The sequence below is a fragment of the Triticum dicoccoides genome, chromosome 2B, assembly GCF_002162155.2.
Source record: "Triticum dicoccoides isolate Atlit2015 ecotype Zavitan chromosome 2B, WEW_v2.0, whole genome shotgun sequence".
Classification (NCBI taxonomy): Eukaryota; Viridiplantae; Streptophyta; class Magnoliopsida; order Poales; family Poaceae; genus Triticum; species Triticum dicoccoides.
The window spans coordinates 322,649,719-322,664,978 of NC_041383.1; the positions used below are offsets into that span (position 1 = coordinate 322,649,719).

At 45.2% G+C, this 15,260-nt stretch overlaps 1 protein-coding gene across 2 annotated transcripts in view; it reads left to right on the forward strand.

Annotated features, from left to right (window-relative positions):
• The first annotated feature begins 207 nt into the window (after nt 1-207).
• The window catches only part of LOC119363613 (WD40 repeat-containing protein HOS15-like), an 18,257-nt gene continuing 3,204 nt past the window's right edge, over nt 208-15,260 (forward strand). The window contains exons 1-10 of one of the 2 annotated variants that reach the window (XM_037628993.1): nt 208-511; nt 2,192-2,337; nt 2,407-2,749; nt 4,494-4,582; nt 4,681-4,727; nt 5,142-5,289; nt 5,505-5,568; nt 5,812-5,970; nt 6,052-6,173; nt 11,721-11,795. In XM_037628993.1, the coding sequence (XP_037484890.1) occupies nt 451-511; nt 2,192-2,337; nt 2,407-2,749; nt 4,494-4,582; nt 4,681-4,727; nt 5,142-5,289; nt 5,505-5,568; nt 5,812-5,970; nt 6,052-6,173; nt 11,721-11,795 (1,254 nt within the window). In that variant the 5' untranslated portion in view covers nt 208-450. The remainder of the gene's footprint in view (nt 512-2,191; nt 2,338-2,406; nt 2,750-4,493; nt 4,583-4,680; nt 4,728-5,141; nt 5,290-5,504; nt 5,569-5,811; nt 5,971-6,051; nt 6,174-11,720; nt 11,796-15,260) is intronic. The other variant, XM_037628995.1, reaches the window with a different exon arrangement.

Genomic DNA, 15,260 nt, shown 5'->3' on the forward strand with positions numbered 1-15,260 from the left:
ATTTGGTCGTGCAGGCCGCGCCCGAACGTGTGGGCGATCGCGCCGCACACCGGACGTGCGGGCTGTGACGGGGTGTGCCCGTACGTGCTCGTACGGGAGGGCCTGTGTCGATATCACACGGGGCGTGCGTTACATACCTTCTAGATGCCACATGTACGGTGGATATTGGCGAAATACCACGGGGTAATGGTGTTGGACTGTTGGCTGAGGCATGAGGAGTTGCGGAGTTCGCGGCTGTGGAGCACTCCCGAACAAGCCCTAGAGCGAGAAGAGTAATTTCATATTTGCATCCCGCTCCGTTTCATCCCCGGTTTCGCCCATCGATCCTCAATCCTTGCCTCGTCCCCTCTCCGTCTCTCTCTCTCACATCTTCCTTCTTCCCGATTCCCGACCGCATCACCGCGCGCTGCGCGCCCGCTACCTCCTGCGGCGCTCTCGCGTTGGCCGACGATGGGAGCGATAACCTCGGCGGAGCTCAACTTCCTCGTCTTCCGCTACCTACAGGAGTCCGGTCCGCACCTAGACCCATTCCTTTATGCCACGTTTTTATTTGGTTATTAGGTCGAGAGAATCTGGCAGGCTTTGCGCGGATTTAGGGGTCAGGGGCCTTTGTGCTGCAGATGGCGAGATTTTGGTGGATTTGCGTGTTACATAGGAGAATAGGGATCTGGTAATGCTGAATGCTGCATATGATGCGTCTAGAGCTCGTGTTTTGCGACTTTTAGATTGGGATTTTGGTTTCAGGTTTTGCGATGCTGTTTCTCTTATTAATTACCTTTTAGGTTTCATTCCTTTTCAGATTGGGGTTTTAGATAACTTTGCTCATAGTGGAACTTAATCGCTCAGTTTCAGGAAATTAATTGTGCTTTTGGTGCTAATTCCTCCACCTCTGCGGCAGTATTGGTTTTACTGACCTCAAATGCAGAAATTCATACAATCCCTCAGAAGACAAAACCATCGAGATAGTGCTATCGGTTGTTTCTTATTTGGATGCTGTTGATTTCTTTAAGCACCTATTACTCATTGGTGCATTGTGGGGACTGTTTAATGCTCTGGGATTTCTGAACATTTTTCTTTCGAGATTGTATTTCTGAACTTTTTCTTTTGACATTGTATTTCTGAACTTTGTCCAGCCTTGTCATGCTCTACTGTGCAGCTGTTTGTTACTCCCTCTGTTCCATAATTTGAACTAAAACCACGACAATAGTTATGGAACGAAGGGAGTGTTATTCTTTAGGATATTTTTTTGTACCCTTCTAGAATTGCTGGCATATGTAGTTATTATATGGTTGAACGCATGGTTTTCTGTTCTCATTGATAAGGCCATGTTTGGTTCACGGGAAAACGACAGAAAAAGCAAAGGAATACTGTTCACATGGGGAATTTTCCCTTTGTGCCGTTTGGATCATGGGAACGGACATAGGAATTCTACAGGATAGGGACGCGTTTCCCATACTTACTAAGAAATTCTTAAAAATTGCAAACATCCACTCCCATTTCTTTTTTGGCTCTTCGCTTAAGACCGAGGCACTGCAGCCTCTGTAGCAGTGGCTCACTTGGCGCCATGGAGCCCTTCGAAGAGACAGGGGAATGCAGTCATGGTGTGCAAGAAAGCTCCAGGAGTCGTAGGCCAGTGCATGGAGGGGCTCCGTCAATTATGAAAATGGTATTGTGGCAACAAGCTGAACATGGTACTAGCAGAGGTTTGTGTGCTGGCGCCATTGTGAAGAGGGAGGAGGGGGTGGGGGGTGGGGGTGGGGGTGGTGTTCTGTTCAGCCACGGTGAAGATAAAAAGCTTGATGAACTGAGGATGAGGATAAGAATGATGTATCGTGTGGTGGAGAAATAACATGTTTTCTTTTCTTAAAGCATGCCCGCGATTGTTGTTTGGTGTATATATACGCAGGGAGCCAAGGAGCATCATTCGTTAGTTCACTGAAGTATGAGCTTAAGATTTAATTATTTTCCCTAAATAGTTTCTTAATGTGGCGTTTACAATTATGCAAGTACTTCATGTACACAAATCCTTTGTTTCACTTTCCCGCCTTGTGATATTTTCCTGTGTTTTTGCAATCCTCTGTTTTGAATCTGGATTCCTTCCCTATTCTTGTATTTTTTTTTCCTGTTCCTGTTTTTGAATTCCTGCATTCCAAACGGGGCCTAACTGTGTCTCTTCCAACTAACTTTCCAGGTTTTGTTCATGCCGCATTTACTTTAGGGTATGAAGCAGGGATACATAAAGGTGGGATAGATGGAAATGTTGTCCCTCCTGGCGCTCTTATCACTATCGTGCAGAAAGGCCTCCAGTACATAGAATTAGAAGCAAATACTGATGAAGTAAGTATGTTTATCTCATACTTCTAGTGTCGCTGATGTATGATACATCATGCACTTCTCTTGTTTCAGAATGATCAAGAAGTTGAGAAGGATTTTGCTCTTCTGGAACCTCTTGAAATCATCACAAAAGATGTTGAAGAGTTGCAACAGATTGTGAAGAAGAGAAAAAGGGAGAGGCTTCAAATTGATTCTGACAAGGACAAGGGGAAAGCGAAAGAGTGCATCGAGGAGCATGAACATCGTCTTGGTGGTGAACGGGAGAGAGAGCGCCATGACAAAGAAAAAGACCAAGAGATGGAAAAAGATAGAACTGAAAGAGACAAGGTGCAAGAGAAAGAGAAGGAAAGGGAAAAACAACACACAGAGCATATTGATAAGGTTAAGCACGAAGAGGATCCCCTTGCCAGTGGAGGTAATTTATTTTTAGCTGTTCCGTTCCCGTTCTGCCACTCCTTTTTGCAATATATTTTAGCTAAGTAAAACTCAAATGACTATATGCTGGATTATTTCTGGCCCATGTATAATGCTTCATAACTATAATTGATTTATGCTGTTGTTTTCTAAATTTGGTGAGCACTGTTTATATGATAGGGCTAGCAAGTTTTCACGTGATGCAATAAGTTTACAGTTCTTGGTGTAAACAACGAAACATTGTGACACAACATGCAAAATATTGTAAAAGAGTAACTCAGCATGCAAAATATATATGTAGGAATGCTATGGTAAGCGTGAGTGTAGAATGGGGTATTGTACACCCCTAGTAAAATAGTGTACGGAATGTAGTAGTTTTGCATTAGTGTAGTAAAACAGTGGCCTGGATAGTAAAAAGATTAATCAAAAGTCACTACATTTTGTACACCATTTTACTAGGGTTGTAGAATAGCTATTCTACAGTCATGGCATCTTTAGGTTTGCCATTGATTAGTCTTTCATTTGTCACTGAGACTAGTCCATTATCACCTGATGACTTTGTACTGCATACTACACTTAAACCTGACTAATCATGCCTGATGCCCATGATTAGTACTGCATACTACACTGAAAGCTGACTAATCATGCCTGATGCCCATGATGAAAAAAAAGGGCAGTCCGTTGCATGTAGCTCCCGCTTGCGCAGGGTCCAGGGAAGGGTCCGACCACTTTGGGTCTATTGTATGCACCCTTTCCCTACATTTCTGTAAGAGGCTGTTTCCAGGACTTGAACCCGTGACCTTGACCTCATGGTCACAAGGCAGCAGCTTTAGCCAAGGCTACCCTTCCTGATGCCCATGATGAGTAGTAACAAAATTAAAAGTTGATACTGTGTATGCATCCTTTTTTTTTGCGTTCATGGGGCATTTTGTTTTTAGGGAATCTCCATTTTACTCACCAACCAATGTCTTTTTGGTATTATAAATAGTTAGGAAGCTATAGCATTTTCATCCATCTAAGGTTAAATTAGAAGATTAACTATTCATGATGTGACGTTTTGATACCCCTGCTCAGCTGGATCCATATTAGTGTGAGCATTACCATGGTTCATTAATTGAATCCCAATAGAGGGCAGACGATAGGAGTGTGTGCGCACAGATCATGAGGCATGCATTCAACAGAGATAGCATGGGGTGGTATAGTCGGGTGGTGGGGGTGGTGGTGGTGGTGGTGGTAATAGCAAGCGGGTGGTAAAAATCCGCATATATGTATGTATATATTCTACTAAATGTCAAATGTAGCGGCTGAAATAGCTGATATATTCTGCAAATACTGGTACCCACACAAATGACACTGACTCAACTTCGTGATCCAAAATAGGCTTTCTGATCTATGCCACCATGATTCTATTGGTAGTTCTTGATATGTATCCATACAATAACTCTATTATCGCCGTTGCATGGACGTTGGAGCTGATTTAGGACAATGTCCCCTCTTTCTTGGACATATCATCCATCTTATTAAAATAAGATGATACTAATGTAGCTCTAGGAGTAACAGTTTCTGACTTATGATTAAAGCAAGCAGTAGCCACCTGTGAATTTACTTTTTCTTGGTATCTCAGTTCCTGTATTAGCGTTTCAGAGAGCTTCCCGTTATATCATGTCTCAATATGTTTCAAATTTAGTTGTGTGGAGGACCAGGGCCTTATTCATCTTACTATTGTATTGTCTACTGATATATAGTTACCTCAGGTCCTAAACCAATGGATGTAAGTACAACTCATGAAATTTTTAGTGCGGATGTAACCGTTTTGGAAGGACACAGTTCAGAGGTTAGTAGGTTCTCCTAGTGCTTAGATGTTTTTCACTGTCAAATAGATTCATCAACCCTCTTATAACTTCCTGTTTCTCTTGAATTCGTTTGCTTTAGGTTTTTGCTTGTGCATGGAGTCCAGCTGGTTCTCTTCTAGCTTCTGGGTGGGTCATCTGCTCTATCGTATAGATAGTTGTGTTCTTGTATTGATTTGTATTTGTATCCCCCTCACGCGCTCAGTTTTATCATGGCATCAAATTGACAAGTAATTTATATGTTAATAATTGTAGTGTCTGTTGTTTTGATTATTCTTTTTGCCCAAGTCTTTTTGAGATGCATGCTGAGTTCCTGATTGCAGCATGACCTGTCAAGATCGAAGGAATGGAGATCTCCTTTCCTTGTAATATCTGGCTTCTCAAATTCAAACCTGATAATTTGCATTTTCCTTTCATATACTCATTCTATCCCATCCCTCATCTTATTTGTGAAACTCTAGTCTATATTTGCCTTCTTGTAGTTACAAAGTTGTTTATTGTATGCATCCTCGTTGAGTTATACTGCTATTTTGTTCTTGCTAGGTCAGGAGACTCGACTGCTAGAATTTGGACAATTGCTGATGGTCCATGTGGATCCATTCAATCCTCTCCTGCAAGTGTTCATGTTTTGAAACATTTTAAGGGTAGGACCAACGAGAAGAGCAAGGATGTCACCACACTTGACTGGAATGTAGGTTCCTTGATGCTGTATACTTTTCTATTCATAATTCCTTATTCGCGAATTGTTTTTTGGTCAAAATTAATCTAGAGTACAATGTTGTATTGGCAGCCACATCTATTTTGGCCAACTTGTTCATTTTTTCATTATCCAATGCCACCTTTTCACCTCTAGGTTCATTAACAAGTCATGTTATCTTGTAAAATTTGGCTTGTCATCCATGCCAGGGGGAAGGAACACTATTGGCCACGGGCTCCTATGATGGCCAGGCAAGAATATGGAGTAGGGACGGTAAGAAGTCACTATCTTGTGTGTGTGGGTGTGCGTGCAGTGTGTGTGTTATCCTTTGCCTTAAACTCTGTTTAATAGACATCGATAATAAATTATTTTCCCTAATATGGGCTTGGTCAATAATTTCATCTTACCCGAACAAGAGTTGTCATAACTTGGATGGGCCTTAAAGCATGGTCATAGTGTGCCTCGTGCTGATTTTGTGCATTCTTTCATTCTTATCTATCTGAACGAATATTTCAGGAGAGTTAAAGCAAACTTTATTCAAACACAAGGGACCTATATTTTCTTTGAAATGGAATAGGAAAGGTGATTTTCTTCTAAGTGGCAGCGTAGACAAAACTGCTATTGTCTGGGATACAAAGACATGGGAGTGCAAGCAGCAATTTGAATTTCATTCAGGTATAGTTTGCATGGTCCAGTTGTCTTTGACATGACAAAATGTGTAGCACAGAAACTAACTTGTCCTCGTTCTTCATGTAGCTCCAACACTAGATGTTGATTGGCGAAACAACAACTCTTTTGCAACATGCTCAACTGATAACATGATCTATGTTTGCAAGATTGGGGATCCACGCCCAGTTAAAACATTCAGTGGCCATCAAGTAAGTTTTCTTAAACATGACATGCTATTTTGTAATGTGCTAGCAAAGTGCCTGTGTGTTGCTACAGAACACAATGAATGAGCGTATAGAGGCATTGATCAAAGGCATCACCTTTGGCTCACAACAAATGTCGGTATCTTTCTCCCGCTTCCACCCTCTCCTGCTAATGCTATGCACCCTTTTGATCCTCTTTCTCCTCATAACTTCTCCTTATCTACCCTTTGAAGAAGACAAAGAAATTGTCATGCCCCTCCCTTCATCCCTACCTGCCCACCTCTCGGCTCTGCCATTGTATCACCACTCTGCTCCGCCATTGTCATGCAAATTGCTTTAGCAGATTTCATAATTTGATCTTTTTCATGTCTGAGTAGAACATCCTGAGAATGAAAGAAAGTTCAAGACCTTTAGTTATTTTCCAATATATCACAGGGTACTTTATGAAGGCTCATTCAAACTATTAAAAAGCTTTTCATTTCTAGTACAAACTTGAAATATAGCCGATACTCGATAACATCACATCGTCTTGGTTCTCAAACAATATGGTCAGTCAGGTGATAAAGAACAGAGATAAATCTTTTCCTGCATCTTTGGCACCTACCATCCAGCTGAACCCAAAGCTCCATGACAAGCTGTGCGTAGGCATTCTGAACCCCGGAGTAGGTGTTTATATGACCGTGTCGTGGAGTGCAGTATTGCTCAAATCCCACACCTCGCCCGACAAGTAGGAGGATGGTATCAACGTGGGATGGCTGTGGCACCAAGGTAGACTCACCAGTCGGTGCAGACCGACTCCACCAAGTTCTTGTTATGAAATGAGCTTATCCATTCACGGGCCCAACAGGCCAGCACATATACATGTAAGGAAATATACAAAGAAGCCCCTATACAATATGATAGCTACACACAGCACAACACCCTGTTCTAACACCCCCCCTCAAATTCAAGGGGGATCTTGGACACTGAGTTTGGGCAGGAAAAAGTTGTGTTGTGACCGTGTCTGAGCTTTTGTGAGAAAATCAGCAAGCTGAAGCTCTGAGGACACATACTGAAGGGCCACAATCTTCTCTTGCACCTGAGAGCGCATGTAGAAGGCATCAGCACCGATGTGCTCGGTGAGCTCATGCTTAACTGGATCACAGGCAATGCTGAGCGCCCCAGTGTTGTCGGAGAGCAAAGGGGTCGGTGCAGCGGTGGAAACACCAAAAATCCTGTAGAAGCCACCGTAGCCAAGTAATCTCTGCAGTCACGAACGCCATAGCTCGCAGCGCAGCCTCAGCACTGGAGCGGGATACAACAGTCTGCTTCTTGGTCTTCCAGGCAATCAGAGAGGATCAAGAAAAACACAATAGGCAGATAGAGAGCGGCGATCGGTGGGATCGCTGGCCCAGGTCGCATCACAGTAGGCCTGAAGTTGAAGAGAGCTGGAGCGAGGGAAGAATAAGCGACGAGTCACAGTACCATGAAGGTAACGAAGAACCCGAAGAAGATGACTGTAGTGAAGGTGAGTGGGAGTAGAGACAAACTGACTCAGAATGTTCACAGCATAATAAATGTCAGGACGAGTGATGCCTAGATAGACAAGGCTCCTGACAAGATGGCGATAGCGTGTGGGATCTGCAAGGGGTTCACCCTCACGAGGACAAAGATGGAGACCAAGCTCCATAGGAGTGTCAACCGTACGCTGATCAGTGAGGCAGACAGTATAGCCAGGAGGCGGCTGCATATAGACCACTTCCCGCAGCTCACCATTCAAGAAGGCATTCTTGACATCTAATTGAGAGATGGAAGTGGAAGGTGGCGCATTAGAGGGAGAAGGGTGCTGAGCACGACGGGTAGGAGAGCTGGGAACAGAAACCTCATCCTGTGTAAGCTGAACCTCATGAGCAGACACAGGTGAAGGGCTAGGAGTGGACCTAACAGGTGACTGTGAAGGTGGAGAATCAGGTAGAGTCAAAAAAGAGAGAGGCCCGACTAACGACTCGGTGGTGGCAGTAGAAGAATGACGAGGGTAGAAGAAGCGAGTCTCATCAAAAGTGATATCTTTGGAGATTCTCAGTCTCCTAGCTATAGGGTCCCAGCAACGGTAACCCTTGTGCTCCAAGCTGTAGCCAAGGAAAACACATTCAACAGATCGAACAATCAATTTGGTGTGTTCATGAGGGTGGAGAGGAACAAAACAGGCACAACCAAACAGGCGTAGACCACTATAATCAGTTGGACCATCACCTAGATGATCAACTGGTATTCCCCCCTGAAGAGCAACGGAAGGCTGAATATTAATGAGGTAAACAGCGGTAGAGACAGCCTCAGCCCAAAAGTGTGGGGGGACAACAGAAGATAAAAGAAGAGCCCGAGCAGTCTCAAGGATGTGACGATGTTTGCGTTCAGCCACCTTATTTTGAGCATGGGCACGAGGACAAGAATACTGAGGAAGCGTACCCTGTTCAGCAAAGGAAACCACGAAGTGCATGAGATAGGTACTCGCCAGCCGAATCAGCACAAAAAACTCAAACAGAGGAATCATAGTGAGTGTGAACCATGGTAGCAAAAGACTTGTAAATCTGAAGCACTTGACTACGAGATGACATAAAGTAGATCCAAGTGTGGTGAGAGAAGTCATTAATGAAAATTATATAATATTTGTGACCTCCTTTCGAAACAAAGGGGGCAGGACCCCATACATCAGAGTGAACAAGTTCAAAAGGTCGTTGAGAAACAGAACTACTAGAGGGATAGGGGAGCTGTATCTGCTTGCCAAGCTTACAACCCATACAATTCAGGGAACTATCACCAGAGACAGACCCTAGAACACCACTCCTAACCAACGAAGACAAGCGGGAGCCACAAATGTAACCCAGTCGATGATGCCACTGAGCGAAGGATGTGGTGGAGGTGGCAGCTGAAGCAAAAGGGGTGGTGATGTCCGACTGGCTAGAGGATGTAGCGGAAGGAAGGCGCAGCCAATCGAGCTCCCAAAGACGCTGGGAGTCATGGCGCCAAGGACCGATCCCAACCAGAGTCCCCGTACGACGATCCTGAACACAACAAGAGTCAGAATCCAGAAGAACACGACAACCCAAGTCAGTAAGTTGACCAGCAGATAGAAGTTGCATAGTCAGTTTAGGAACATGAGAAACGGCAGGGACATGAAAAGAAGACGTGGAATCCCTCTTGCGGCAACAGGAAGAGAAGTGCCATTTGCGGTCTGAACCGTAAGTGGAGAAGGCACGGAGGTGATAGCACAAAGATGATCAATGTGTGGTGTCATGTGGAAGGAGGCCCCAGAATCAAGAATCCAGGGCGAAGCTGTACCCGACGAAGAGTGTGGTGGTGGACCAGACGTCTGACCAGCAGAACCAACAGAACCTGAGGATGGTGCAGAAGCAGCAAGGTGGCGCAGCAAGGTGGGCATCTCCTGGCGAACCTTTTCAAGGGGGGCCTCGCGAGAATTAGATGAGCCTCCTGAGTCCTTTTGAGGATGGCCACCATGGCGACCCTGCCTCCTCTTGATGCACTCCATGATCATGTGACCATCCTGCTTGCAGTAGTTGCAAAAAGCACGAGTCGAGTCTACTGCCACCGGTGTAGAAGAGGGCACACGAGGCAGCGGTGGTGGAACGCAGGCAGCCAGGACTGCTGAAGAGGATGGCAAGAAACCCGTGCTCCATAGACGCAGCTCCTCATATCGCACCTCAGCAAGGGCCTCCAGAGTAAAGAGCCGAGGATGGCGTGCCGATAACTGAGCACGACTCTGCTCGTACTCCGGCCGGAGGCGAGCGAGGAAGTCGTAGAGGCGACGAACCTTCAGCTTAGCTTGTTGCTGCACACAACAATGGCATCTGCGACAAACATCAGCTCCCAGAGAGTCCAATTGGCGCCACACCGCCGACATCTCCTTGTAGAAGTCATCCACAGTAGCATCTCCCTGTTGTAGTTGTTGCTCTTTGACGAATAACAGAGAGATACATGGCATCCCCTGTAGATTCATAGCGGCAGCGAAGGTGCTCCCACATCTGATATGCAGTGGTAAGGGCCACCACATCCATGGTGAGATCAACAACCATGCTCTTCACTAAGATAGAAGAGGCTCGAGCATCATCATTAGTCCATTGCTTGTACAGGTGGAGTTGATTCTGATACTCTTCAGTGGCTTCTTCAAAGGCATCTAGCATCTCGCGTTGCTTGGTTTCATCGGCATCAACTGGGAAGGCCAACTCAGCCGGAGGAGTGGGCAGGAGGGGACAAGGCAGAGCACCAGAGAGGTGCTCCCAGATCAGCTGGTCCCTCATGTGCAGCTTCATGTGCTGCACCCAGTCCCTGTAGTTCTGTCCATTGAAGATAACAGGACATCGTGGGACTGGGACAGCACCGGTGGTGGAGGGCGCCATTCCAGCAGAGCAGCAGCAGCAGCTCGTTGAAGACCAACAGCAACAGGGGGCACAGCCTGATGGCAGCAGCAGACCAGGAAGAGCAGTAGCAGCAGCAGAAGCTGCGGATGAAGAGGCAGGAGGCCTGAGGCCAGGGAGGCTGGCGGCGGAGGCGGCGGCAGCGGCCGAGAAGGACGGCGGCAGCAGCGGCCTGGAACGGCAGCGGCCTGGACCAGCAGGCGGTGGCGGCTACCAGCAGCAGGTCTGCATGGAAGAAGAAGAGGGGAGAGGCTCAATGGAGAGAGGAGCGGCCGGTGGCGGCGGCGGCTGGGAAACCTAACCCTGGCTCTAATACCATGTTATGAAATGAGCTTATCCATTTACGGGGCCAACAGGCCAGCACATATACATGTAAGGAAATATGCAAAGAAGCCCCTATACAATATGATAACTACACACAGCACAACACCCTGTTCTAACAGTTATGTCAGCTGCAAGGTGACCCATCTAGAGGATATCGTGCTCCGGCAGCAGTGAGCACGTAGGTCACCCTCTGGCCATGGCAAGCTTGGGATAGTCTAGATCAGTCTCTGACGAGTGGTGAGCCACATGAGGCCATAGGGATTCTGTGGATGATGGAGGGAGGCTGCGGCTGGGTATGCTGGTTCATGGGGTTGTTGTAAAGATAGGCTTCTTGGGGTTCGAACTGTGCGAAATTCTTTCTGTGTTGTGTGTGCCTTTTCTCGGCTTGATCCTTACAACCAAAAAACTGATGTGGAAATTCTCAATAGTATTCTTCCGCAGTTAGTAAGTTCCCTAAAGTATGAATATTATATTATATCAAATGAAAATCTTTTCATGTTGATGGGTTAGTTTTACAAGTCATCCTTTTTTCCTCTTCATATTCTAGAATAACTGATCAATTAATTCCATCTCTCACCATTTTATTTGGATGACTATCTTCATTTGTCCATACATAAATTGCTTGGCTACATAATTTTAGATGCTACCGGGAATTACTGAGTATAATCACTGAGCAGCTATTAGTTATATAGCTTCATGATGTTTGTGCTAAAATAAAGTTACAGTACCATTTCTTGTCCATGAAAATATAATTAATATTTTTTTTACTTAAAAAGTATTGGCGTAGTAGCCACCTGACTATAAATACACTGTCCAGAGTGAAGTTAATGCTATCAAGTGGGATCCAACTGGTTCTTTGTTGGCTTCTTGTTCTGATGATTGGACTGCAAAGGTATCATCTTGCTTTCTGTATAGTAGTTAATAGTTTTTCTAGTTCTTGCACCATTGTGTACAATACATCACGAACTAATAATTCAGGCTCCCTGTTAGCTGTTTTGTTTTGGTTATTTTTTCATTGTCTTGCTATTGAGTAATGTATTACTATATGTTATCTTGCATTTTCCATTTTTTCCTAGATGTATAAGTATCTCTACTGTCTATTTGAGTGAAACAAACACCTACAGCCATTAAACTATTTGCGGCAGTGCAATTTGTGCTTTAACTCTGAAAATACTCATTTAAGTTAACAAACTTGTCTATACGGTGCACAGTCCTAAATACACGAGCCCTCCGTAACACATATCTGATAGCTCCGGTCCACCAGTTTACTCGTTGGGGTGTAAGTAGGGGATTGGAAACTGCAAAAAAGCCTCAAGTCTTCCATCAATTTTAGGAAGCTGAGGAGTAACTGATGCAAAGGACGACGAGCTTACCTTTACAGGCCTGCATGCTTGCCCCCTCGTGGAGGTGATGTTCGTGGGCGGCGGTTTGCGCACAGAGAAGAGCTACTTGCGAGGGTTTGAATGGTGATGCAGGTTTGCCTGGCCGTGACAGACGTTGCATCAGAGCCTGGCATGTGGAAACGTGCTTGCAACGAGAGATGAGGGTTCGTCAAAGCAAGGACTTGTCTTCTTGTACGCCCCCTTTGCCATGTCCTCAGTCACGTCCGCAATCTTGCTGTTGATCACGATGACAACAAAGTATCCTGACGACAGCTCTAGCGGGTTTGGATAGGCAAGGTGCGCGAAAACTCAAAGCTCTCGAAAATGGAGGGATTCTGACAGTGAGCCTATGACAACGAGGTTGTCACACCTTGCATGTTGTGACAACGAGTGTGACGGCTTAGACTCTCGAAACTGGAGGATGTGGTGGCGGTACTAACGCGACTGTGTTACTAGGCAGCAGGAGAAGAATGGTGGCGGAGAGCAGCGTGGAGACATTGGCGTTGGCCACAAGGTCGTTTGTCCGTGGGGTTATGAGCCATGAGCTTCTGGAGAACGTGAACCACGCTTTCTGCATGATTACTTGTTTTTTTTTTTGGGGGGGGGGGGTTGAATAAAAGATGTCAAAAATTAATTCTTTCTAGTGGGAAGGATTTAAACTAAGTACCCCTAGTTGCATGCAAGTCTATGAAATTAAGAGTGGAAGCAAAGTTTGCAATAAGTAAAGTAGTAAGGGGAAGAGATCACACATAGGTGATTTTACCCGAGGTTTGGATTGTTGGTGCAATCTTACTCGTTGGCGGAGGTTTGTATACAAAATCCTACAACCACAAAGGTCTTGGCTCGCTATGCCACCAAGGGCCTAGTCCACCTATTCCACCATGGCAACCACAAAGGGAGCCTCACTCGTGGTAGATCTTCACACAAAGAGACGCTCTCTAGGCCTTTACAAACTTCCTGACTCTTCCACACATGAAGGCTCTCAAGTGAGACTCTAACCATCTAGGAGGCGCACACCCTCCAGGAGTAACAAGTGTTGGGATTTGGGTCTAACCGTCTAAGTTCTAGATGGGGTGGAGAGGGGGAGGGAGGGGTGGGTGGTGGTGGTGTGTGATTAGTCCTACCAAAATCCAAGAACAGATCGCCTACTTGGTGAAGACTTTGGTCTAGGATCTGTTCTTGGATTTCAAACCAAAGAACTTTGCTTGTGCCCCTCTTCATAGTATGGTTGTCCTACACTCAGTGTGAATCACACCAAAAGCCTAGAAAGTACATACTACAAGGCACAAGCTTGAGGTAGGGTCACCATTGATATTCCACTTATAGGCAAGGACTCGTTTAAGAAAATTAGTCCTTATAGCCAATGATATTTCACTTATAGCCAATGAGTCCCTGAAATACACTCATTGAAATCATTGGTCCTCTCAAATGGTTGCTATAAATCACCGAAACCAGTAGGGTATCTTGGAGATGCACTTTCACAAAGCAAGGCCACTTGAATGAACTCCCCAACAAGATCTTCAATCAAAGCTCAAGAACCCATAGATCTATCTCTCAAGAATCAAAGATAGGTTTACATTACAGCATGAGAGGTGAAGTGCAAAGCAAAGGGCTTTCTCAATGGGAGGGGGGGGGGTGCCTCCACAACTTCATCCATAAAGCCTCCTCCCCCACATAAGGTATGTGAGGGTCAATTTATAAAAAAGGTGAAAATCTGATCGTTTGAATAGGAGAAGCACATACCAGGACAAGTTCAGTGTTTAAATCTAGAGCCCTGGAATTGTCCAAAGTACCTGGAGGTACCGGACTGTCCAGAAGCATCTTTGATTTCCAAATACCCGGAGCTACAGGAGGAACAAAGCTCAGAGGTGCCAGACAAAAGATGGCTCATCTCTGCGTTGAAGGAGTGTGCTCGGTAGTACCAGGCAAAGATTTCTTAGAGGTACCGGGACTAGCAGAGTACACTATGAAAATGAGCTTGGCAGAAATGGTTAACTCCCAGCTCACTATAGCTCAGGAGCACAAAACCTATACTGGCACAACTGGTTGGAGCAAACTATAACCGCTCAAGAGTGCCAAATAAGAAATAGCTCGGAGGTACTGGAGCTAACAGAGGTAGTTATAAAACACAGAAAAGCTTTGTTCTGGATGGAACTTTGGAAAATTGCCAGTTTGCTCAGCAGAACTCTCACAACTCACCTGGCTAGGTTCCACTGTCCGACTGGTCTGGAGCTATTGGGAGAGAGTGAAATGAGATGGATTAAAGAATTTGAAGTTGAAATCTTAGGGAGCGCCTGTAGTTATTATATAAGGTGTTCATCCCTAGATCTTTTGCATTTGACCCTCTTGATAGCACGGTTGTCCTTGGATTCAATGTGGAATCTTCGATCCACCAAAATCCTAGGAAATTGCAACCTAACTAAGAGCCTTGGGCTACAATCCACTTACCAAATGGACCAAACCTGAAATATACTTAATTGAATGTCTTTTCATCAATCACCAAAACCCACAGGGGGGATATATGCACTTTCAACAATGCCAATGCAAGGAACCTCGAAATTGATGCTGCCATCAGTAGGTTTTGAAACAAAATGCTGAAATCAAAGCATTGAAGAAGACCCATGCCACAGTTGTGACCCGTGAACAGCAACATGGGAGGTAGTGATCATCTCCATATTATAGTTAAATGATCAAATTTAAAAATTGGAATTGATGCTAGGATTTAACATCAGCGTACCTGACAGCATGACGCACCAGTCTTCACGCGTGTGCGCTCGCAAGCTATGGATGATGCGGTGTTTGCTCGGGGCCTCGGATGCGGAGGCGAAAGCACGAGCACGCATAGGTGACGAATTGGCAAGTATTTCGTGGGAGAGGCTTTAAGTTTGGTGGAGACAGATGGGTCTTTTCGGGTGAATCGGGTGAACCAGAACTTAGTGATACTGATGGTGAAGATGGAGGGGGTTTGGTGTGTA